Source organism: Rhinoderma darwinii, chromosome 3 (genome assembly GCF_050947455.1).
Source record: "Rhinoderma darwinii isolate aRhiDar2 chromosome 3, aRhiDar2.hap1, whole genome shotgun sequence".
Lineage (NCBI taxonomy): Eukaryota > Metazoa > Chordata > Amphibia > Anura > Rhinodermatidae > Rhinoderma > Rhinoderma darwinii.
Genome location: NC_134689.1, coordinates 291,539,479 through 291,565,244, shown reverse-complemented (window position 1 = coordinate 291,565,244; position 25,766 = coordinate 291,539,479). Strand labels below are relative to the sequence as shown.

Sequence of the window (25,766 nt, the reverse complement as noted above, 5' to 3'; positions counted from 1 at the left end):
GTGGAGTCGCACTGTAGCAGCCATAGCAGCTGCTAGCAGAGCCTCCGGCCATTGGGGGGGGGCCCGTGCCGTCAGGTGGCATGGGCCCCCTCATGCTGCGGGCACCATAGCAGCCGCTACGGCTGTAATAGCGGTAGTTACGCCACTGCTACAGGGGAACCCCACCACAAGTTCTCAATTCCCCTGCAGTGCCACCACAGGGGAAATTAAGCATTTCACATTGATGGAATGAGATAAAAATGAATAATGAATAAGCTGTCTGTGTTATGCACAGAGTTTCCATGGAATCCAGAGAGGGTGGCACTCCTTGAAGCCATCCTTAGCTCTCGCAAATTAATGGAGGTCCCAAACTATTAATTCAGAATGCCGTAATGGAGTACTCAAAAATGGATTTTTTAAACCACACAATCGCCCTGAGTGCTACTGCAATGACAATGCTACATTTACATTTAGTTCTTCATCAGATAACTCGATGCTTGGGTTCCCACATTGAGACCCCTTGTATGTTTGAGGGGGATCTGCAATGTGCCAAAGGCCGAGCTCTACTTAAATTAAATTATATATTGACATGTCATCAATCATGACAGACAACACCCAAAACAAAATTGCATAACAATTCATTTATTTAAAGCAAATCAATTTATTGTTGCTGCCATTTATTTATGGAAACATTAATATGCTTTTTTTTTCTTGGCTGGGATAACCTATTTGGTGCAAAGGATCAAACAATCTCAACATATTTGGAGTATTATAAAAGAATGGTACACTAAACAGCAAGTAACAATCCACATTAATATACCATGTAGCATGTAATTTTATACACATAAACCTTAAATGTGTTAAATGATCTCTCTACAGTATAAAATCCATAAAACATATGTATGTATATATTTATATACATAGAGAAAGCTATATAGTGACATGAACCTATCTATGAACCTGAGAATGCAGCTTTTCAGGTCAATGGGGACACTGACAGAAGTGGTGCTTAGACAATTCCAAGGGTACATTCTTTGTGTTAGTTCAGTTCATAAGACTGATTTGCTGAATATAGGAAACTGCTACGAATTATCGTTTCTCCTTTTATTTAGTATTTTAGGTTGTGACTTTCTTTGACCTCCCACTGTTGCTGTTGATGAAAATGATAAACAGCAATAGCACCAGCATCCTATTACTTGAACTGTCAAGTGACGATTACTACGTAAAAGTAGCATCATACAGGTAAAAAGGTAAAAGGTTTTATTTTTATGAAAAATAGTAAAAAAATATTGTTTTTTTTCCAAAAAAATACAATGTGAGAATGACATGGGGTCACTGTCTATGTCCCCCCTTAAAATAACTTGCATACCTGTAACCAGTAGAGAATACTGGATATAAAGGGAAGGAAATTACAAGGTACATTCACAGCTGCCTTTATGATAAGACAGAGGTAGACAGATAAAAAGAGTGCACCCGTTCTTCTTCTCACCCTGCACTATTTAATAATTGATTCTTAAATGTAACATTTAAAAAATGTGTTCAATGAGCAATTTTTGGTCTTAAAAAAAAGCATAAATTGGAGGGGAAAAAAGAATCACATTTCTTGATAAACTCTTCCATGTCAGAAGAGCTTGCAATTTCAAGCAGGTCATGCTGGAAAGACTACATTTCAATACTAGCTTTGCTTATATATTGAGGTGCTATAAAGCTAATTAATGACAAATTTCGAGCTATTGTATTAGCTGAAATAGGACTGTAGGGTTCCACGACGACGAACGTCACAGGTCCAGCAGTGGAATCCACCTCCTAATGAATTCGCATGGCGAATACTCACTTTAACGGTGGAGATACCTGGAAGGAAAGCAAAAAATGTGAACACTCAATGAAAGAATCCAACAGTACTTCACAGAGATAAAGCTTATTTTCCAGTACTACACCATCATAGACTTATAAATCTCTCATTCTTTTATGAAGATGCTCTTGTTTGCATCTACTTTAAAGATTATATTAGGAATTTCAATTTCTATCAGAATATTTCCCTTTAAATGTCAGAGTGAGCTCGCTGGCCAGCTGGCAGCCCCTGCTGGGGGATTGATGCAGATTATGTTCGGATCACTCCTGCTTGTAAGGGTAGGTCCACACATAGCAAAAACATTGCAGAATTTCTAACTGGATTTTCTGTGTGGAAATCCGCACTGCAAGCCAATTTCTATACTTCTTTTCTGCTTATTTTTTCTGCAGCGTGTGGATGAGATTTATTGAAATCTCATCCATTTTGCTGCAACTGTAATATGCCGCGGATTTTCCGCCATGAAATCCGATGTGGAAAATCTGCAGCTTATCTGCCCCATGTGCCCATACCATAAATGGATCGATTCTTATAGTAAAATATAATTGGGGGAAATTGCTAGGTGTGCAATTCCAATATTATCTCTAAAGTGGCTACAAAGTGGAGCTACACTTTAAATTCAGGTTTCCTTGTTAGTTTCATATATCTAAAAAAAATTCAATATAATAGGGGCTACTTGTGAAAAATGGATCTTAATGTGGTGGTGTATGAACCGAAATAGTAGCTACAACCTGACAAACTATGGTAAGCGTACATACATTTATCCTATAATTGGTATGCACATAATTTACCTGTCATCTCATCAGAAACTCACCTAAGTTCTCAAACATCTTATGAATGGAAGTCTCGTTGGCATCCACCATTACACGTTTGTCATCCAGCATCAAGACATTCATGGAGAGCCATTTTGATGACATCCATAGAGGATGATCTGAAAAAGAAATAGCACAAGAAATATAATTTTGTGTTTTGGGGAAGGATTGAAGTGGCATTTGGCAAAATCAAAAGACTAGAAGACAGGATACTAAAGAGAAACTGCACGAGAGGGGACAATGCCACCCACCATAATTATAGAGTTGGAAAAAGAGGGCATTCGTATTCATCCGATCAACCCGTTCTGGTTTAACCTGATTGGACAGAAGGTAGGTGTCAAGACTGACATGGACTCCTTTCTGAAACATAATACACCCCATAGCGATATGACAGCGCTATGGGATACATTAAAAACTTATCTCAGGGGTTTATTTTGTAAACCAATTTACGTTAAAAAGAAGGCCAAGCTCCACATTGAGGATGGTAATAAGAAAATGCTGCTGTCAGAACAGTACTAATTAGAGAACCCCACAGAACAAGTAAGAATGAGTGACTTGAAGGCCAAGTGAGAGTTAAAAATGCCTACCATGAGAGGACTTGTACAACATTATAGTTTATTAATTCAGGTCATTCATAGGAGCGGATTCCTCAATGGGACATTTGGTAAAATTGATAAGCGCGCGACGGCAAAACCTGTTCTGTGTGGTTAAAAGTAAAGGTGGGAAGATTATTACAAAATAATGGTAAATAAGGGAGGAATCTAGACAATATTAAAGCTCCTTCTATAAATCGGAGCTGAAGTATAGCAGAGACTAAATAAGAAAGATACTGGGGAAAATGCTCTTGCCTACACTTTGAGGGGTGAAGGCAGGGAGGTCGGAAAAGCCCTTGAGACTGGAAGAGTTTAACATGGCGGCACGGTCCCTTTCGGAGACCTACCAGCTGTAGGGAGGGACATAGCTCCCAGTACTGCTGGAGGTGTTTAATGTTTCGTATAACAAGGGAGAACTCCCAGACTCAATGAAGGAGGTGACAATTATTGTACTCCTGAAGGAGGGCAACTACCCCTTTTAATGGCCAATATCCCTGCTCAACTCAGATTACAAGGTCTCGGCGAAGGTATTGGCCAGCAGGTTGACTGGAGTTATTTCATCTATAATACGCAAAATCTATTTGAATTTATTCAATGGCTTGTAATGTACGCAGATTAGTTTGGACTCTCCAATGCCGCCCCACCCCCGACACAGCAGGCATGAGAGCTGAGGTCTCACTCGATGCTGTTAAGGCTTTTGATCGTGTCGAGAAGGACTACATCTGGGCAATGCTGGAGCGATGGCGTTTTGGAATATTATTGGGCGTCGCAACTACAGCACATACAAGGAAGTGAGGGTGATATAATTAGACACTTCCTAATGAGGAAAGAAACTTACTTTGATAAGAAATACAGTAGGATGGGGTTGATAGAATCTGGGTTGTTAAACACAGGAGAGATGAAAGAAGAATGTCCAATGGGATATATGAAACAAAGTGTTTGGAATACGGTGAAATAGAGATTTAAATTAAAAGGATATTGGGAACACACCCTGATATGGGGTAAAAAGCTCCATTCGAGGTGCCCCATTGAAAACTGGGGTAGTATATGTACAATAACTATTTAAGAGGGGATATTTAGAACTTTTTAGGATAAGCAGGAAGCGTTTAAACTGAATAAACATGATCTGTATTATTATTCTCAGGAAAGATACGTAATTATGCATCACATAATAGATACTAGCTTGAAAAAAATCGAACATCCCCTGCTAAAAATAATGGACAGTAGTTGTGTAAATAAAAAAGGCCTGATGTCAAGAATTCACAAAACCATGAAAGCCCAAGGAGCACAGAATAACACAGATCAAAGTTACCAAAAATGGAAGAGAGTGCTGGATTATATAACACCAATACAATGGCAAAATGCATAAGAGATGATTCCCAAGTAACTCAAAATAGCTCTGAATGGTATCCCAACTATTTAATATACACATGGTACACTACACACAAAAAATGTTGAATAGGTTTGGTAGTCTGAAAGATCATGCATGCCCTAGATGTGAAATGATATATGCGGACTAGCTTCATATGATCTGGAGATGCCCGAGGCTGCTATTGGTCTGAAATAATTCAAAAACGTGAATTAGATGAGATGAGATGATAATAATATACACTACCGTTCAAAAGTTTAGGGTCACTTAGAAATTTCCTTATTTTTGAAAGAAAAGCAGTTTTTTTCAATGAAGATAACATTAAATTAATCAGAAATACACTCTATACATTGTTAATGTGCTAAATGACTATTCTAGCTGCAAACGTCTGTTTTTTAATGCAATATCTACATAGGTGTATAGAGGCCCATTTCCAGTAACCATCACTCCAGTGTTCTAATGGTACATTGTGTTTGCTAACTGTGTTAGAAGGCTAATGAATGATTAGAAAACACTTGAAAACCCTTGTGCAATTATGTTAGCACCACTGTAAACAGTTTTGCTGTTTAGAGGAGCTATAAAACGGACCTTCCTTTGTGCTAGTTGAGAATCTGGAGCATTACATTTGTGGGTTCGATTAAACTCTCCAAATGGCTAGAAAAAGAGAGCTTTCATGTGAAACTCGACAGTCTATTCTTGTTCTTAGAAATGAAGGCTATTCCATGCGAGAAATTGCCAAGAAACTGAAGATTTCCTACAGCGGTGTGTACTACTCCCTTCAGAGGACAGCACACACAAGCTCTAATCAGAGTAGAAAGAGAAGTGGGAGGACCCGCTGCACAACTGAGCAACAAGACAAGTACATTAGAGTCTCTAGTTTCAGAAATAGACGCCTCACAGGTCCTCAACTGGCAGCTTCATTAAATAGTACCCGCAAAACGCCAGTGTCAACGTCTACAGTGAAGAGGCGACTCCGGGATGCTGGCCTTCAGGGCAGAGTGGCAAAGAAAAAGCCATATCTGAGACTGGCTAATAAAAGGAAAAGATTAATATGGGCAAAAGCACACAGACATTGGACAGAGGAAGATTGGAAAAAAGTGTTATGGACAGACGAATCGAAGTTTGAGGTGTTTGGATCATACAGAAGAACATTTGTGAGACGCAGAACAACTGAAAAGATGATGGAAGAGTGCCTGACCCAATCTGTCAAGCATGGTAGAGGTAATGTGATGGTCTGGGGTTGCTTTGGTGCTGGTAAAGTGGGAGATTTGTACAAGGTAAAAGGGATTTTGAATAAGGAAGGCTATCACTCCATTTTGCAACGCCATGCCATACCCTGTGGACAGCGCTTGATTGGAGCCAATTTTATCCTACAACAGGACAATGACCCAAAGCACACCTCCAAATTATGCAAGAACTATTTAGGGAAGAAGCAGGCAGCTGGTATTCTATCTGTAATGGAGTGGCCAGCGCAGTCACCAGATCTCAACCCCATAGAGCTGTTGTAGGAGCAGCTTGACCGTATGGTACGCAAGAAGTGCCCATCAAGCCAATCCAACCTGTGGGAGGGCCTTCTGGAAGCATGGGGTGAAATTTCTCCCGATTACCTCAGCAAATTAACAGCTAGAATGCCAAAGGTCTGCAATGCTGTAATTGCTGCAAATGGAGCATTCTTTGATGAAAGCAAAGTTTGAAGGAGAAAATTATTATTTCAAATAAAAATCATTGTTTCTAACCTTGTCAATGTCTTGACTATATTTTCTAGTCATTTTGCAACTCATTTGATAAATATAAGTGAGTTTTCATGGAAAACACAAAATTGTCTGGGTGACCCCAAACTTTTGAACGGTAGTGTATATGTACTCTGGGAAAAAACATTGTCATATGTAGGGCAAAAAATGTATAGATGTAAATGGTTTATGCTGGCATACATGCTCCTGTAGTTTGATTGTTTGGTGGGGTTCCCCCAGAAAAGTCTATATGCACTTATAAAATGTTAAAGAATATTAGTCCTGACAATAAGAAAACATTGGACAAGTATACTTAAAGGGTTTTTCCCATCTCAGTCATTTATGGAATAGCCACAGGATATGCCATAAATGTCTAATAGAGGCGGGACCCAGCTCTGGGACACGCACCTACATCAAGATTTATGCTCATGCGTGCCCACTTCTCCACATAGTCCCCATCTGGAATCGGAGTCCACCTCACTAGGCGGGACAAGGGTTCGTTGACCCTCGTTCTCGATATAGGTTCGGGTCCCAGAGCATGTACTCTATGAGACATTTATGGCATATCCTGTGGATATGCCATAAATGTCTAAGATGGGAATAAGCCTTTAAGGGGAAAAAATGTTTTATATCATAAGTGTTTTCCACTGCACATAAAATATGCTTGTGTGTTATAAAGTTATATAATAAGTTTGAAAAAAACACATACACCCATCTAGTTCAACCTATTATCCTGCAGTGTTAATCCACAGGAAGGCTGAGAACATTATCATAATTTTGATATGTACTGTAATTTAATATTAACTGAGAGGTATCACATACATTAGAGGTAATAAGAGTAATTAAGAGAAATATATATGACACTTACCATCTGGGATAATTGGAGTGGGTGGAGTGACAATAGTCCAGCCAGCCTTCTTGAACAAGTCAATCTATTAAAAAGCATTAATAGGGTTATTACTTTTACTAGTAAATATAAGGTATAATGTGATATAGATAGATATACAGACAAAATATAGATCGATAGATAGATAGATAGATAGATAGATAGATAGATCGATCGATCGATTGATCGATAGATTATTTGCATTCACCTGATGGCAGGGACGATCTGGGTTAGAGAGCACTAGGCCCGGTCCAATAATATTGAAGGTTGCATCAATATGCATAGGATTGGGGTCCTTAAATGAGATGACATGCACTTTATACTCGGGGGCCAGATGTCTGCGCATCCATTCAATTCCAAGATAGTTTGTCACCTAATAAAAAACAAAAGAAATTGTAGTAAACAACGACATAAACAAATCTGGTCCTTGGTGGCTGTCAATAATCCATCTATCTGACAGTTATATCTATACAGAACAATAACATGGAAATATGACCTCAGAATGTTATTGACAGCCAGGATACAGTAAATGTTGAGAATCAGGAAACAGCCTTTTCTATGAAGTCTTCCTCCGCCTCAAATAGGTTATCGTGTCATTAATGATTTAGTGAAATCTACTAAAGTGTATTTAAAGCGGCTCTGTCACCAGTTTAATACTTCTCTATCTCCTACCTAACCTAATAAACACTTTGATGCTGATAACGAATGTGTTGTTTTTTAAAAAAAAGTTTGAAAGACAGTCCAACTGTGGCGTCACTTCCTCCCGCAGTTCCTTCACTGGAGCGACGGGAGAATGACCAGACATGGCCCCTAGTCATGCCAGGACTGTTGCTGAGGAGGATAATCCTCCTGGCACGGCCGGAGGCGATGTCTGGTCATTCTCCCGTCGCTCCGGTGAAGGAACTGTGGGAGTAAGTGACGTCATAGCGTGATCTCGCGAGATCACGCTGTGCTGTGAATAAAGCTGGGCATGAATGAAGAGAAGTGTATGACGATGATTGGTCAGCGTCATACACTTTTCTTTACAACGCCCACTTGGTTAAGCAAAAAAAACAACAAATTAGTATAAATGTAAAAATGATCAGAACTTTGTCAATAATAAATGTTTTTAAAAAAACAACACATTAGTTATCTACAACAAAGCGTTTATTAGATTAGGTAGGAGATAGGGTAGTATTAAACTGGTGCCCTTTTTTAGGTGTCCACTGTACAACAGCACCTCCCCCTCCCCCAGGAGTATTTTTGGCAGCTATGGGGCCGTCTGCTGCTGGGTGGTGAGAACCAGTGCAGGACTCCCCTCTCCAGAGGAATTGCAATTTTTTTCAGAAAGGAGCATTGAGGGGGATACAAACACCAGGCCCATCTCTCCTCGGTGGCAAAAAAATAAAGGGCACATTTTTTTTAAAAAATGGGGTGCAATCTCCTCTGTGTATGCACTGTCCATCAGGATCTAATTTCTTTTTCTCGGAAATACATATACAAGGGCTGTTTTCCATACCAAGCTAGTTAACCTATCAGTATGTTTTTGGAGTGCAATAAAACCTGGAGGACACCCATGCAAGTGAAGGGAGAACATAGAAACTCCATGCAGATGTGGCCCCTGTTTGGACACCCACTCAGCACTATCGCCTTGCAGCGTTGAGGTCCTAACCATTGAACCATTGCTTGCTTCTAACTCTAGTAAACAGTTCTATTAGGCCCCATGCACACGACCGTGCCCGCAATCGCGGCCCGCGATTGCGGGCACGGCCGGCCGCTGACTGACAGCCGCATTTTCGGGCCGTGCTCCCATACAAAGTATGGGAGCACGGCCCGCAAAATACGAAAGAACGGACATGTTCCATAATTCCCGGAACATTTCCACGGCACTGACACCCTTCCGTAGTGCTACGGAAAGGTGTCAGTGTTCAATGAAAGTGAATGGCTCCGTTTTTGCGGACCGCAATTGCGGTCCGCAAAAACGGAGGTTTTTTGCTGTCGTGTGCATGGGGCCTTACAGATGGAAATCTAAATCTGGTGGCATAAGGACTCTACCTGGCTTCTCTGTGCAAATATATCTCTTCCAGCTCTCATGAAGTCAGCAGCATCAAAACAGGGCTCAAACTCTGTAGTAACAAATTTCCCTTGAGCAGCCAGCTTGTGTCTGTCTTCTACAGTACGGATAGGGTATTCCTGGAATAAAGACAGTCCAATAGTGAGTAGTCAAGTTCATAGCTCTGTGACCAAAACATATACTGCCCTACAAGTGCTATGTTATGTTTCTTGTGATGCTCAAATGTATATCGCTCCATCCTAAGGTTTTATTCTGCGAGGGGAACCAGTGGTCGCTCATATTACTATAAAACACTAGTGATACCACTTCAAAAATGAGTGCTTGCTATTTGTCATTTCTGCGCCTTGCAAATATCGCTGTCATTATGGATGCAGCAGAGCTGAGTGTGTCATTTGGCGTAACTCATCTTTTATCACAATGTGTTATCTAGTAAAACGTATATATATTGGACTAAGTGATATGATAATTCTTTATAGTTCTGTTACACTTAGCAAAAAAAATAATAGCAGAAAAATATTGTGTAGATAAAGATGCTCGTTGGACCATTGTTACGTGTAAGCCCACCATAGAGAACATCCTGACAAATTGTGTGAAGGCTGTTGTGTCTAAATAGTGCAGGGGCTCTTTCTTGACCTCAGAAATTGAGTTTGTGTTTAGAACTACAGCAAATATCATTTAACCCCTTAGTGACCAGCCCATTTTAGGCCCTAATGACCAAGCTATTTTATTCGTTTTTCTATAGTCGCATTCAAAGAGCTATAACGTTTTTATTTTTTCGTCTACATAGCTGTATGAGGACTTGTTTTTTGCGGGATTAGTTGTGCTTTTTAATAGCACCATTTTTGGGTACATATAATTTTTACATTAACTTTTATTAACCCCTTTGTGGGGGATTATAAAAAAAACCTGAAATTCCGCCATTGTTCTATGCGTTTTTAAATTGACGCCGTTCACTATGCGACGTAAATAACATGTTACCTTTATTCTATGGGTCGGTACGATTACGGCGATACCACATTTGTAGAGGTTTTTTTGTTTTACGACTTTTGCACAATAAAAACACTTTTGAACTAAAATTATTTGTTTTTGCATCAGCGCTTTCCAAGAGCCGTAATTTTTTTATTTTTCCATCAATGTAGCGATTTTTTGGGCTTGTTTTCTGCGGGACGAGACGTAGTTTTGAATGGTACTGTTTTGGGGTGCATGGGACTTATTGATTCATTTTTATTATGACTTTTTTGGGGGGCAATGGAAAAAAATTGCAATTTTGCCATTGTTTTTTGCGTTTTTTTTTTACGGTGTTCACTTTGCGGTTTAAATGACATATTAACTTTATTAATGGAGTTATTACGGTCGCGGCGATACCACATATGTGTACTTTTTTTTTTTTTTTTACACTTTTACTAAATAAAACCACTTTTTATGGAAAAAAATGGTTTTATTTATTTTTTTACTGTACTTTTTATTAATAATCTTTATTTCACTTTGATGACTTATTTTATTAGTCCCACTAGGAGACTTTACTGTGCGAGGTTCTGATCGCTGCTATAATGCTCTGGTGTACTTCGTATACCAGAGCATTATTGCCTGTCAGTGTAAATCTGACAGGCAATCTGTTAGGACGTGCCTCCGGCGCGTCCTAACAGGAATATGTCCAGGGCAGACCTGGGGGCTTTTATCAAGCCCCTGGCTGCCATGACACCCCATCGGAGACCCGCAATTTCATTCGCGGGCCGCCGAAGAGTGACAGAGGTAGCGCACTCCCTCTGTAAACAAAGTTAAATGCCGCGGTCGCTATTGACGGCGGCATTTAACGGGTTAAACGGCCGCGATTGAAGTAAACTTCGATCGCGGGCGTTGCAGCAGGAGCTCAGCTGTCATCAGACAGCAGAGCCCCGGCTCCTGCCTGCACGGGAGACCCGTGCAGGACTTAGACTAGGCTGACGTGAAAAGGCGTCAGCCTAGCCTAAAGCCCATTAGTGACCAACGTAAAAAGGCGTATTAGTGGTCACTAAGGGGTTAATCATTGGGACTACTACAGTCTGCTGAGGTCATATGCATTGTGGTAAAGTAGGTTATATTAGGAACCCACTTCATTGCACAGCAGCCCCCTCTAGTGGACCAAAGACGCATGTTTAGAATGTTTCCTTCCTAAGAAATGTCACAATGCTGGAGTGGGAACAGATTAATGTACAATTTCTAGGGTTTCTTCTTCATTTATATAAGCAGGGGAGTTATGTGGTGAGTGTCTTCAAAATACATGGAGTTACATGAGCTAAGTGATAGAGAATGCAGTGTAATAACATTATAATAATGCACAATACTATGTGTAACTATGTTTCTGTTTGTCAATAAATTTTAAGAACTTAAAAAAAAATAGAATAATAAGAAACATCCTTACTATGTCGTAATAAGGGCCTGTGTGCGGACATATGTGCAATTTTCATTGAAGTTATGAGTCATCTCGAGATAGATCCCATTAGTGATGTCATCACCGAGTATTGTTTTCTACTAGACAGTAAAGCATCGCGCCATACAGATTTATTGGGGATGTCTGGTTGATAAAAATAGCACTGTGCTCTAAATGAAGCGAAAAAGCAATAGGCTGTGTGTTTGTGTCTATAGTAATATGTCTTGTACTTTCTCCTAAGTCGCTTGGTTAACATAAAACAATAGTGACATGGAATGATGACATAACATGGATTACACTTGTCCACAGACACATGGGACACATGGAGCACATACAAGATATGATAGTTTAGCACACACAAAACACACCTGCCATCATGCTGCAGAGAGGAGTCAGGGCCCCCCAAGGAGCCTCAGCCTCGTGAGCACCTTCTGGTGACTGGAGACTGCAGAGAGCTGCACACTGCCAGCATCTCCTCTCCTTTAGCCCAGTTGGCAGTCCTGCTACCAACGATATAGGAAAGAAAGCACCAATGGGGAAGTAAAAGCTGGAAAATGCAGCACATTAGCCCTTTTCTATGGCTAAAAGTTTTAGAAAAAAAAAAAAAAAAAAAAAAAGAAGAAAGAGAGATACAAAAAAATTACCTGGTCATAGAGCTCATCAGCCATTGTTGGTTTAGGTGCAGTGGTCCATTTTGCCCCTCGCTGGAAATAATCCTTAATCAGGGGGCGGTAGGCCCTATATTCAAAGAAGCGGGATCTCCATGCCATAGGGGCTTCAATGATCTCATTACCAACAACCAGCAGGATGTCTCTAGGCATAGCAGCATATAGGCCTGCAAATACAATACAGCAGAAACTTGATCAAGTCCTGTATCTACCATGTCCATCACTATTAAACATGGAGGTGTTTCAAGTGGGTTAAATTGGCAGAAAGAGACAACTGTTCCACAGTCTATTACTGTCAGCGCTGATTGAACAGTGTTAGGCCCCATGCACACGACCTAAAAAAATCTCAGTAATTGCGGACAGTAATATGGTAATATGGTAGACCCATTCAGTTCTATTGGCCGCGGACACCTTTCCGCATCGCTACGGATAGGTGTCTGTGCCGTATACTTTATATGGGAGAACGGGCCAAAAATGAGGGCTGTGGCCCGCGGGCCGTGTACATGAGGCCTTAGTTTATAAGGACACATCCCATTGACAAGGAGAATGGTAACACTAAGTTGCCAATTTATTCTTGTATTACTAGGAGGAATAACAGAAGACTGGCACAATGCAGCTTTCTAAGAAAAGTATTTGTTGAAGAGGACCTGTCATCTCTCCTGACATGCCTGTTTTAGTAAATACTTGTATCCCCCATGAAATAACAATTCTGGAGCGACTTTTCTTAGAACTCTGCGTAGTGCTTTTCCTCTGTTGTTCCTCCTAGTAATTTATGGATGAATTGACAACTGGGTGTTGCCAGTTGGAGGTGTGTCCCTACACAGCCTGACATTGTCCATTCAGTGCTGACAGAGTGAAAATGTGTAGGGACACACCCCTTTGACAAGGTAAATTGTAACACTCAGTTGTGAATTTATTCATACATTTCTAGTAGGAATAACAAAGGAAAAGCACAACGCAGAGTTCTAAAAAAAGATGCTCCTGTAATGACGGGGTAGGGAGACAGACAGGTGAGCCCTAATCTACCCGCCACTCAGTCCCTGCCTACTTGCAACGGCCCGTCCTAGGCGACGGCGTACAACTGGGCGACGGTCCCTACTCTCACTATGTGCACAACAGACAGACAAGGGTACAAAAAAGCTGAGGGAAAAGGGGCAGATGCCCACGGCAACACCGTGAGCTACAAGAGTAGTGAACGAGCCGAGTCAAAGCAGGAGTGTACGAGGTACCAAACGCAGAGCAAGAGAGTAGTCAGTAAAGCCAGGGTCAATATGAAGCAGAGGACAAATAGTACAAGCAGCAGCAGCAGAGCCAGGAAACAAGCAGAATCACAGGCAAAGGAGAAGCAGGAAATGAAGGTATAAATAGACAGAGGGCGGGAGCTAGCTCCGTCTGGCCAGGCTGTGATAGGCTCTCCCACTCCTCAGCCTCCCAGCCTGAGTGGTGGAAGAAGGAGTCACTCTATCAGACTTAGGAGCAGGTGCAGACTGAGTAACCACAGGCGTCGACACAGAAGCTGCGTCTGGCAGATCCTTTACAGCTCCAGAATTTATTTATTTTTTATGGGGAATACAAGTGTTTACTAAAACAGACATGTCAGGAAAGCTGATAGATCGTTAAAACACAAAGTATATAAGAAATCTGTACAATGTTTCATTATACAGCAATGAAAGGGGCTTTTCTCCCTAAAATAAGTGATAGCATATTGCTAGGATATGCCATCACTTACAGATCGATGGGGGTCCAACTGCCTGGATCCCCACGATCCTTAGAATGAACAGGTTGTGGCGCTAGCTCATTAAATGGATTGTTTTACAGTTCGCTGCACAGCAGGGGGGCGGGAACACGCAAATCAAATAAATGCCAATGGGGTCTCTGTCCCTTTTTTCTTTAAAGAGGCTCTGTCACCAGATTTTGCAACCCCTATCTGCTATTGCAGCAGATCGGCGCTGCAATGTAGATTACAGTAACGGTTTTATTTTTAAAAAACGAGCATTTTTGGCCAAGTTATGACCATTTTTGTATTTATGCAAATGAGGCTTGCAAAAGTACAACTGGGCGTGTTGAAAAGTAAAAGTACAACTGGGCGTGTATTATGTGCGTACATCGGGCGTTTTTACTACTTTTACTAGCTGGGCATTCTGACGAGAAGTATCATCCACTTCTCTTCAGAACGCCCAGCTTCTGGCAGATCACGCTGTGATGTCACTTCCCCAGGTCCTGCATCGTGTCAGACGAGCGAGGACACATCGGCACCAGAGGCTACAGATGATTCTGCAGCAGCATCGGCGTTTGCAGGTAAGTCGATGTAGCTACTTACCTGCAAACGCTGATGCTGCTGCAGAATCAACTGTAGCCCCTGGTGCCGATGTGTCCTCGCTGGTCCGACACGATGCAGGACCTGTGAGTGACGTCACAGCGTGATCTCTCGAGAACACGGCTGTGTCTGCACTGCCAGAAGCTGGGCGTTCTGAAGAGAAGTGGATGATACTTCTCATCAGAATGCCCAACTAGTAAAAGTAGTAAAAACGCCCCGATGTACGCACATAATACACGCCCAGTTGTACTTTTACTGTAAACACGCCCAGTTGTACTTTTGAAAGCCTCATTTGCATAAATACAAAAATGGTCATAACTTGGCCAAAAATGCTCGTTTTTTAAAAATAAAAACGTTACTGTAATCTACATTGCAGCGCCTATCTGCTGCAATAGCAGATAGGGGTTGCAAAATCTGGTGACAGAGCCTCTTTAAATCGGTGGAGGTTCCAGAGTTCAGATCCCCATGATCATTATGTATATACTAGTGATATTCCATTACCTTAAATTATGGGAATATCAATTTGAGCTTTAGTTACAGTATGTAAATCTGATTTACATATACCAGGCCCTTTAAGAAGAATATTACATTCCAATATTCTTTGTTAGGCACAGTACCTTCACTAGCAATCTTATTATAGTGTGTACCCTGTCACGTGGCAGAGGAGTGGTTAATCTTTTTAACAGAGTTACATCATTTAGGAGAAATTCCCTCAATGGTTAGTGCAAACCCACGCAGATTGTGGAACTGGTGATTATGGTTGAAAGCCATTTACTGTCATGACAACACGCACTGGCATGAGAATTCCAGCAACAATGCTTGTACTCATGAGCTCTGAGAGGACCGCTCAATGAATGCCCTTTTTATCTGGCAGCTTGTGGCGAGATAAGTGCCCCTCACTGTTCTTTGCCACCTCAACAAGATCTGACCAATGTGCCCTCAGTCTTACACAGGGTAATAATAACCGGCACCATTCAAAATAAAATAATATGAGCCCAGCTTATATAATTAAACTTTAAAAAAAAAAGTTACCAGTACAAACTTATTCTAAAGTTACATCATGAAGGACTTTATTCAGGACTTATCAGCCTGCTGTGATTTTCCCATGCTAAAGATTAGTCATTTTTATTTGAGCAAAGCTGACCTCTTCTCAACTAGCTGCACATTACATGGAACAAAGTCCACATCAGGTCACTCATTAAAATGTCATAATTTAATATTCCTTATATATTGCTGAAATGTCCAGAGAAAGGTGAAAGGAGTAATACCGAATTAGAAAAACATGGCTGCTTTCTTCCAAAAACAGCACCACAACTGTCCATAGGTTGTGACTGGTATTGCAGCTCAGGTTTATTGGAGTGAATGGGTCTGAGTTGCAATACCGCTCACAACCTGTGAACAGGTGTGATGCTGTTTTCTCTAATCCTGCAGAACCACTTTAACTCCAAGGTTAAGGGGAATGTTATAAAAAAAAGAAATAAATATCTATGAATATCTATTTCATATCTATCTATTATCTCTCTCCCTCTATCTGTCCCATATATATATATATATATATATATATATATATATGTACAGGGGCGGATTATAATGAGGGCAATCTGGGCAAGTGCCCGGGGCCCGAGGCTGGAAGGGGGCCCAGTTCGCCCCGGTTCTCCCGTACCGGCTGTTAAATTTACAGCCGGTTCAGAGAACCGGAGTGAAGCGGGACCTCTCACCCAATTATATCTGCATCCTTAGGATGCGGATACAATTGCTTACTGCGCTGGCGAGACAGGGAACAATTCGTTCCCTTCCTCCCATTCGGCGCTTTACTAATGACATAGTCGGTGCAATGTTGTCATCACGCCGACTGCGCCATTACACTGTATGGTTCACTCTGGTCTCTGACCAGTCCTGCGGCGCTGGAGGAAGAAGCGGGGACAGGTGAGAACGTTTTTCTTTTTGTTCTGGGCAAGAGTTGGGGGTAAAAGATGCAGGGGTCATTATCTACAGAGGACATTATAAGTGGAGCTATCTACAAGGGTCATTATCTACTTAGGGCATTGTAACTGGCACTAGCTACAGGAGTCATTATCTACTTAGGGCATTGTAACTGGCACAATCTACAGGGGACTTTATCTACATAGGGCATTGTAACTTGCACAATCTACAGGGGACGTTATCTACAGAGGGCATTATAACTAGCACTATCTACAGGAGACGTTATCTACAGAGGGCATTGTAACTAGCACTATCTACAGGGGTCATTATCTACTTAGGGCATTGTAACTGGCACTATCTACAGGGGACGTTATCTACATAGGGCATTGTAACTGGCACTATCTACAGGGGACGTTATCTACAGAGGGCATTGTAACTAGCACTATCTACAGGGGGCATTGTAACTAGCGTTATCTACGGGGGACATTATCTAAAAAGGGCATTGTAACTGGCGCTATCTACAGGGGGCATTTTCTACAGAGGGCATTGTAACTGGCACTATCTACAGGAGGCATTTTCTACAGAGGGCATTGTAACTGGCACTATCTACAGGGGGCATTGTGACTGTCGCTATCTACAGGGGGCATTGTGACTGTCGCTATCTACAGTCAGGGGCGCAGCGTATAGTACTATTATATTCAGGGGCGCAGTGTATAGTACTATTATATTCAGGGGCGCAGTGTATAGTACTATTATATTCAGGAGCACAGTGTATAGTGCTATTATATTCAGGAGCACAGTGTATAGTGCTATTATATTCAGGAGAACAGTGTATAGTACTCATATTCAGGAGTACAGCGTATAGTACTAGGTTATTCAGGAGTACAGTGTATAGTACTATTATATTCAGGAGTACAGTGTATAGTACTATTATATTCAGGGCATCATGAGAAATTTAATCTTCATTTATAGGTGGATGTTGGAAAAGTGAGGAGCTGAATAAATGGGCCGTGCCCGGAAGAAGTCTGGACCAGATGGAGAAAAACAGAGAAAAAGAACGAAAAAGAATCTGAGACATCAACTGTGAGTCACTCAATGTAAATGTTTATTCTCCCTGTGACTGATCTGTACTGTAGTCACTGTATGATCTGCAGCGAGATGACAGATGGTAGCATTCTTTTATGTTAAATAGCAACTCCCAGCATAACCTAACCATTGTTCAGGCTATACTGGGAGCTGTTGTTTTATGTCATACAAATTTATACAGCAGGGGTTAAACTTAATTTGCAAATGATCTCTGTACTGAACTGTATTTGTTCTGGTGCTGTATATATGTACTGAGCTCGGTTCTGTTGCCGCATATATGTACTTAGCTTGGTTCTGGGTCTGTATATTTGTATTGATCTTGGTTCTGGGGCTGTATATATATACACTGAGCTTGGCTTTGGGGCTGTATATATGTACTGAGCTTGGTTCTGGTGTGGTATATATGTACTGAGCTTGGTTCTGGTGTGGTATATATGTACTGATCTCGGTTCTGTTGCTGTATATATGTACTGAGCTTTGTTCTGGTGCTGTATACATGTACTAGGCTTGGTTCTGGGGCTGTATTTATGTACTGAGCTTGGTTCTGGTGTGGTATATATGTACTGAGCTCGGTTCTGGTGTGGTATATATGTACTGAGCTCGGTTCTGTTGCTGTATATATGTACTGAGCTCGGCTCTGTTGCTGTATATATGTACTGAGCTCGGCTCTGTTGCTGTATATATGTACTGAGCTTGGTTCTGATGCTGTATATATGTACTGAGCTTGGTTTTGGGGCTGTATATTTGTACTGAGCTTGGTTCTGGGGCTGTATATATTTACATTCTCTTAAAGTAAAAGTAGATGTTAAAATCTACTTTTACCTTAAGAGAAGGTAAATATATACCGTAAAAACGAAACCCAAAAAGACATGGAGGAATCTCAGTTTTTTCCAATTCACCCATTATATGGTACTTTAAATGGTGCCAATAAAAACTACAACTCCTCCCGCAAAAAAATAATCCTTCACACACCACTCCATTGACACAAAAATAAAAAAGTTATAAAGCTCCTGACCACTTCAGTGTCTCAAAATATTCTGTTTTTTCTCTTCTGTATGGCTTGTTCTGCTTTTACAGCTATTTCAAAACCGTTCCAGATCTGTGCCGCCTAAACAGAAATCTGCAAATGTATACGGTACAGTGTCTTCAAGGTTCTGTCTTCAGAGTTCGGGGGGGGGGGCAGACTTGAACCCTTAATCCGCTCCTGTATATGTATATATACATACCTATAAGTGTGTGTGTATGTGACACTCAATAATAACATACCTGTAGATTCGAAGTCAGGTGTTTTGTATTGAACTGACCAATCGATTACTTCAGGCCTCTGTACAATAACTCCTTCATGGCGTAAAATATTACACATTTCCTCAATTTCCCCAACAGCTTTCTTCACATGTTCCCGAGGAAATGTATTGCCTCCATACTTCTGGTAGAAAGGCCAATACTTTTCATAGGTGTTTGCCTACAAACGGAGAGATAGGAAACTGAATTTTGCATTATCCATACGGCTGTATGTTGAGGATAAACCTCATCATATTACTCTTTCTAATGGAAGTAGATCCTGTAAATCTGATATAACAAAATAATACAATATTTAAACATTGTAACATGTTTTGTAGACATCTGACACCATAATTTATGCCTCCGCCTGTTTCCAGGATATGTTATATAATCCACCAAGTTCAGCCTCTCTTACTTTCTGGGAAAAATATTTTGAGAACCAGATGCAACACTAGATGTCATGGACAGCTGCCTCCTGACGCTAGCTAATGGCTTTGCCAGACCAGAATTGTCACTGGAGCTGATGACTGTACTTTAACCCTTCTGCAGTCATGCATGCTTTCTGAAAGCTACCATAAATTATGATGTAACTCGTAGGATTCTTGCAAATGTTCACGTACATTTCATATATATAGATATGATTTACCTGAAAAGTTGACTAACCTTCTAAATGCATTACTTTGCAAATGTTGCCCTGATCCTTAGTTATAGATCAGAGCTGTGTTCGCAATACTGCTGGTTGTAATTGAAAACCGTCAACAAGCTTGTTGTCAGACACACCTCTAGCAGCTTGGCTGAGATTCCATCCAAAAGTAGTGTTGGCTTTCCCTGCATCAGTTTACTGTACAGCGCCTGGTGTAAAGATGATTCTTCCCAGACTGCAAATCAGTACTCAAATGGGGCCGCAACCCTTTCCTTCTTGGTACTTGATCCACATAGGATAGACCATTAACGTCTGATCAATCAACAGACCATCAATTTGGTGGAAAAAAAAACCTATAAGTAACATTTTAGGGATCAATATGCCATCAATGTATCTAGTATTGAAGAGAATGAAGTATTTTACATTTGTTTTTTGTTTTTTTTTGCTTTAGGTTGTAGAATTGTACAGTGTGTTCTGCAGTAGTAGCCCCCTACCCCCTTTTTGAAACTTGTACAGTTTGTTGTTCCTGTCTCTACAAACTATAGCAGTGCGTGGACACCAGCTGTCCTCATGTCACATGCTTCTCATGTGAGGTTCCTTACATACTTCCAGCATCAACGGATATGTCAACGACGAGGCAATGTCGTTGGGGCAGTCAAAAGCACCATGTTATAGTGCTATTATCTCTGTACACTGCTCCCTTTCCATGTATCTCATGTATGGGTTGTAAGTCAGTGGTATGCAATGAAATATATTGTTGTCAATCAAAATGTGTTACGGATTTAAAGAGGCTCTGTCGCCACTTTATAAGTGGCCTATCTTCTACATAATGTGATCGGCGCTGCAATGTAGATTACAGCAGGGTTTTTTATTTTGAAAAACGATAATTTTTGACGGAGTTATGACCTATATTAGCTTTATGCTAATGAGTTTCTCAATGGACAACTGGGCGTGTTTTACTATATGACCAAGTGGGCGTTGTACAGAGGAGTGTATGACGCTGACCAATCAGTGACCATTCAGCGTCATATACTTCTCTCCATTCATTTATACAGCACATAGCGATATAGCTATATCGCTATGTGCAGCCACATACACAAACACTAACATTACTGCAGTGTCCTGACTATGAATAGACATTACCTACAGCCAGCACGTCATGTCTATTCAGAATCCTGACCACTTCTGTAGCGTCTCTGTGATTTACAGCATAGCAGGCGTAGTCTCGCGAGATTACGCTGTAAGCTGTCATTTACAGCGAGATCTCGCTGTGCTGTAAATCACAGAGACGTGCAGAGAAGAGGTCAGGATGCTGAATAAACATCACGTCCTGGCTGAAGGTAATGTCTATTCATAGTCAGGACACTGAAGTAATGTTAGTGTTTGTGTATGTGGCTGCACATAGCGATATAACTATATCGCTATCTGCAGTGTAAATGAATGGGGAGAAGTGCATGACACTGATTGGTCAGCGTCATACACTCCTCTGTACAACGCCCACTTGGTCAAAAAGTAAAACACGCCCAGTTGTCCATTGAGAAATTCATTAGCATAAAGTTAATATAGGCCATAACTCCGTCAAAAATGATAGTTTTTCTAAATACAAAACACTGCTGTAATCTACAATACAGCGCCGATCACATCATGTACAATACAGGGCACTTATAATGTGGTGACAGAGCCTCTTTAAAGGGGTCTCCAACATAAAAGGGGTCTTTGAGTAAGAAGAAATTGATGGCCTACCTTAGGACAGACCATCAATATCTGATTGGTAGGAGTCTGACTCTTGGCAACCCCCGCCGATCACCTGTTTTAAAGGAGCCGTGGTGCTCATGCGAGCGCTGCTTCCTCTTCATTCCTGTCACTGCTTCGTACTGTGAATCGCCAACACATTTGTAGTGGCAGGTCATAGTATTACAGCCTACTCCCATTGAGGTGAATTGGGGAAGGCTTTAATACTGTGCTCCGGTGCTATAAGTTTGTTGGCGTCTCACAGTATGGAGCAGTAAAGGGAATAATGGAGAAGCAGCTCTCGCACACTCACCACGGCCCCGGAAAAACAGCTTATTTGTGGGGGTGTCAAGTGCCAGATCCCCATCGATCAGATATTGATGGCCTATCCTAGGATAGGCCATCAATGTCTTCTCACTGGAAAACCCTTTAAGAAATAGTTGTTTTAGTATATTCGGTGCCTACAAAGAGTGTCTCTCATTTTGGAGGATCTGAACACTTGATGTCAGGTTCTCCGACAGTTTACAGTTCATAGCTAGGATTCCCCGTAGTGGGACATCTTGTAATGAGCTTGTCATTGGGACATCCGTATAACACAATATTACAAGGTAGACCATTCCTTTGAATAAATGGAGTCCTAAATGAAAATATATTATAAAATATATTGTGTATACACCGGTTAAGTTATTATTAATGTTGTACTTGTTGTATTTGTTTTGAATATGCCGGATTGGCATTTGTTCGGTTGATCAATTGTCACACTCCAAACAAACATATTGTATGTACACGAAGATGAAAAAATGCAATGTAAACTTTCGTTATATGCATATGATGTTATGTGATTATTGATCATGATCCTTTTTGTTATACTTGAAAATTCTAATAAAAAACTATTGAACCATAAAATATATTGTGTGGTTCTATAAGTTTAGATTGAAGCATTTTATCTTGATGTTGACTCGTATTGTTGAGTTCCTACCATAGAGTTTTAAGCAGTTTTCCCATTGACATGGTAATGCTAGAAGTTTTACGGACATTATAAGATCCACCTACAACAACTGCATTTGTTTAAACACCTTTGTTAAACATCCGGCACTTTTTAACATAAATTAGCAGCTTACCTTCACTTCTACTGTGAATGGAGGAACATTTGCATTTTCTGGTCTCCCCACAATGACTTCCTCTAATGGGTCCCATTCATTGTAAGAGCAGACAGGACTGTCTTGGGGGACAGTTTCATCAGCAGTGCAGGCTTTTTGGGTTGCTGCAGCTGCCTGGGTGCTTTGGAAAGTTCGCTGCACCCATCCAACGAGGCCTTTACTCAACTGAAAGTGGAGAATAGAATAATTAAACATATTGTGGCTATTCTTTACATAGCAGCGTTAAACAATTGTAAGAAATTAATATTGTTTCTTATGTGCTAATGCTAAACAGTTCAATTTTAAAGGCTATGTACACCTTTGACATCTTTTTTTTTAATACAATTTTTGGAGATACAGCTGCTTTGTATACTGTGGACACTGCAACGGTAATCTGCGCTAAGACCTGAATCCATCAGGTCCGCAGGACTGACGAGTTCAGTGTCAGCACGTCCGGCGTGTCTCTGACATGCAGGATCCACCTGTAACCGACCACATCTAAGTTATGAACTTAGATGTGGTCGGTAGCAGCTCGATCCTGCGTATCTGACCCGCTGACACTGTACCCATCAGTCCCGCTGACCTGACAGATACAGCTTTCAGTACTAGATACAGCTGCACTGTATACAGGATACAAAGCAGCTGTATCTCAAAGTAAAAATATCTTTTAATGCAAAATTATTTTGAAAGTTGTACTAATAAACATTTTTATCTAAAAAAAATAAAAAATAAGGATTTCAAAGGTGTACATATCATTTAAACAAACCACTGTCTGCCTGCCACACACATTAAAGGGCCACTAAGCCTAGAATTGGAAACTTATAGATGTACAGCTTCTAAAAATTGCTGCTATGATCATTTATACATATGCGTGTGAATGTTTTCGTAGAGTCTCAGATATGGACATATAGAAAATAAAGCAGTGACCACATGGTAGACATTCTATTCAAGACTTCCATCAAATAATTATATTGATTTATACTTTAGGTTTAGTGTTCCGTTGAGTAGCAGTTTTAAGATAAATGGGAATCCTGTGTGCAGCCACCTTGTGGTGAGTTATTGTATTTCATATTCATGCATGTACTAATACAATGTGCAGTAGGGAAGCACCCTCCTACATAAGTGGGCCTCTTGTCTAAGAAGAGATTGATGACCATGTTGTGTGCATGTGAAGACTTTCCTTCATGCCAAACTGCACGTACACATGTCATTTGTTTTATCAAACACCACAGGGACTTGCACTGTGACCTCTTTACTGGGAACCAGTGGTCAAAGTAAACTATGTCGCAGCTGCTGTAAACATGATTATATGGCTCCTATCTTATCGAAAACCCCTGAGCAGAGACTTGTTTCCTATGGACAGAGCATTTCCTACAGGATGACTGACAGAATATTTGCAAAGTAACTGCATTTAGTTTAGCCATTAGAGGAATAAAGAAGGTTTCCACAACAATATGCATACACACATTGTATATTTAGCATTGTATATTCATAGACACACACAAAACATCTATCAAAGCCATATATAGCTATCTATATACACTACAGTATCAACAAGGCAAGAAATAGCCCCTCATGCAATTTGTAATTCCGTGTGTAGCCAGACATTGGGCACATGCGTATACAGTAAGTGGAGTCTCGAGCTCCCCACTTGTGGCTGCAAATCTAATTCTCAATGATAATAACTGAGCCTGGGGATTTCTACAACAAATCTGCCACGTGTGAACATACCCTAATGGAGTCTCTGGGTTCTGGTATAGCTACATTTGTCTCTCCACTACTTGGAAAACAGATTAGTATTGAAAATATACAAAACACAAATACAAGTGTCAATGCATAAACAGTGTTTGAGACATTCTTGAAGGCCTATACAATTTGGCTCTGTTCACATCTGCGTTGGGGTCCCGTTCTGACGTTCCGTCGGAGCTTTCCGTCAGAACGGGACCCTGAACAGACACAAACTGACACAAACGGAAACCAGAGGTTTCCGTTTCCATCACCATTGATTTCAGTGGTGACGGATCCGGTGCCCATGGGTCCGGTGCACAACAGAGACAAACGGAAACCATGGGCAGCGGATCCTTCACCACTGAAAACAATGGTGATGGAAACGGAAACCTCTGGTTTCCGTTTGTGTCAGTTTGTGTCTGTTCAGGGTCCCGTTCTGACGGAAAGCTCTGACGGAATGTCAGAACGGGACCCCAACGCAGATGTGAACAGAGCCTAAATGTTACTCATTGCAATCAATATTTCTTCCAGATTGTCTCAAACACTGTTTATTTGTTTGTATGAATTGATACTTTTATTTATCCTGCCTCAAGATTGACCTCAATAATTGCATAACATTACTATAATAAAATGTGACGCAATTCTGTGTCTATAGCTAACTAGAACTTTAGCTACAGGAAAATCTATTCATCTACAGCAACCTATAGACTGAAGTCTTTGCAATAATGGCCCTAAAACATCTGAAACTTTTTGAATTATCATTGCTCATAGAATGACACCTTGTATCTATGTGTAGTAAAAGGAAAAGAAGTCAACACCAGAGTACAAAACCACAATTTCAACGCTAAACGATAATTATTCCTATTTGTGATACGGCAGAGAAAGAGGCTTTTATTCTAACAGAATCAGTAAAATGTTCTAAAGAGAGAGAAATCAAAATGTTCCATCTTCTTGACTGATCCAACAGAAGTAAATAAAATGTGTCAAGATCCGAATACAAAGGCTGATCTGTTGAGTGGAATTATGATTTTAGTTCCCAGGCTAACTTGACAAATACATGGAATTGATGAATGAACCGCATGCATTTGACAATGTGGATATGGAAAGAACATTGCAAATCAGATAACTGAGACATTCAACAAATTGCAGCCTTGGCACTATCACCATGAAAGATAATATGGGCAGTTTAACAAAACCAAATGAATTTCAAGGACTGTGTTTTTCTAGAAAGTAGAGATAATGCAGTTTTAACACGGCAATAGGCCTGCAGCTAAAAATATGTGTACAGCCGCATGTAAATGTTACATGATCTGATGTCATTGTGTATAAGCTGCAGTAACCAGAAACGTATTCCTAGTATCTCTGAGCCAGGGTTATACAATGTGAACAGGCAAGGAATGCAAGGCATGAAATATAGGAATACAGACCATGGATCCTATGTAATGGACAGCTTCTGCTCCCCTGCTTCCTCCTCTCACACACCTCACTCGCAGCATGGTGCCTGGATTACCTATGGGTGGGAATGTAGTCACTGAATGAAAGAGCTGGGAGCCCTGTGTTATCCCTACT

General features: G+C 40.8%; 1 protein-coding gene across 1 annotated transcript; it reads right to left on the bottom strand.

Moving 5' to 3' along the window:
• Nucleotides 1-620: 620 nt before the first annotated feature.
• GATM (glycine amidinotransferase) lies at nucleotides 621-25,766 on the bottom strand. The gene is made up of 9 exons (XM_075855231.1): nucleotides 25,625-25,766; nucleotides 22,452-22,655; nucleotides 18,942-19,137; nucleotides 12,326-12,516; nucleotides 9,253-9,390; nucleotides 7,427-7,591; nucleotides 7,201-7,264; nucleotides 2,643-2,759; nucleotides 621-1,830 (listed from the first exon to the last, which is right to left on the bottom strand). Exons 1-9 carry the CDS (start codon nucleotides 25,691-25,693, stop codon nucleotides 1,718-1,720), a joined length of 1,257 nt encoding a protein of 418 aa, XP_075711346.1. The 5' UTR covers nucleotides 25,694-25,766; the 3' UTR covers nucleotides 621-1,717.

Excerpts from the sequence above, each read along its gene's own strand:
- GATM (XM_075855231.1), bottom strand. The coding sequence starts at position 25,693 with ATGCTGCGAGTGAGGTGTGTGAGAGGAGGAAGCAGGGGAGCAGAAGCT. Across the intron at positions 9,391-12,325 it reads CTGATGAGCTCTATGACCAG|GAATACCCTATCCGTACTGT; the intron begins GTAATTTTTTTG and ends TCTTTATTCCAG. Across the intron at positions 7,265-7,426 it reads CAGATCGTCCCTGCCATCAG|ATTGACTTGTTCAAGAAGGC; the intron begins GTGAATGCAAAT and ends GCTTTTTAATAG.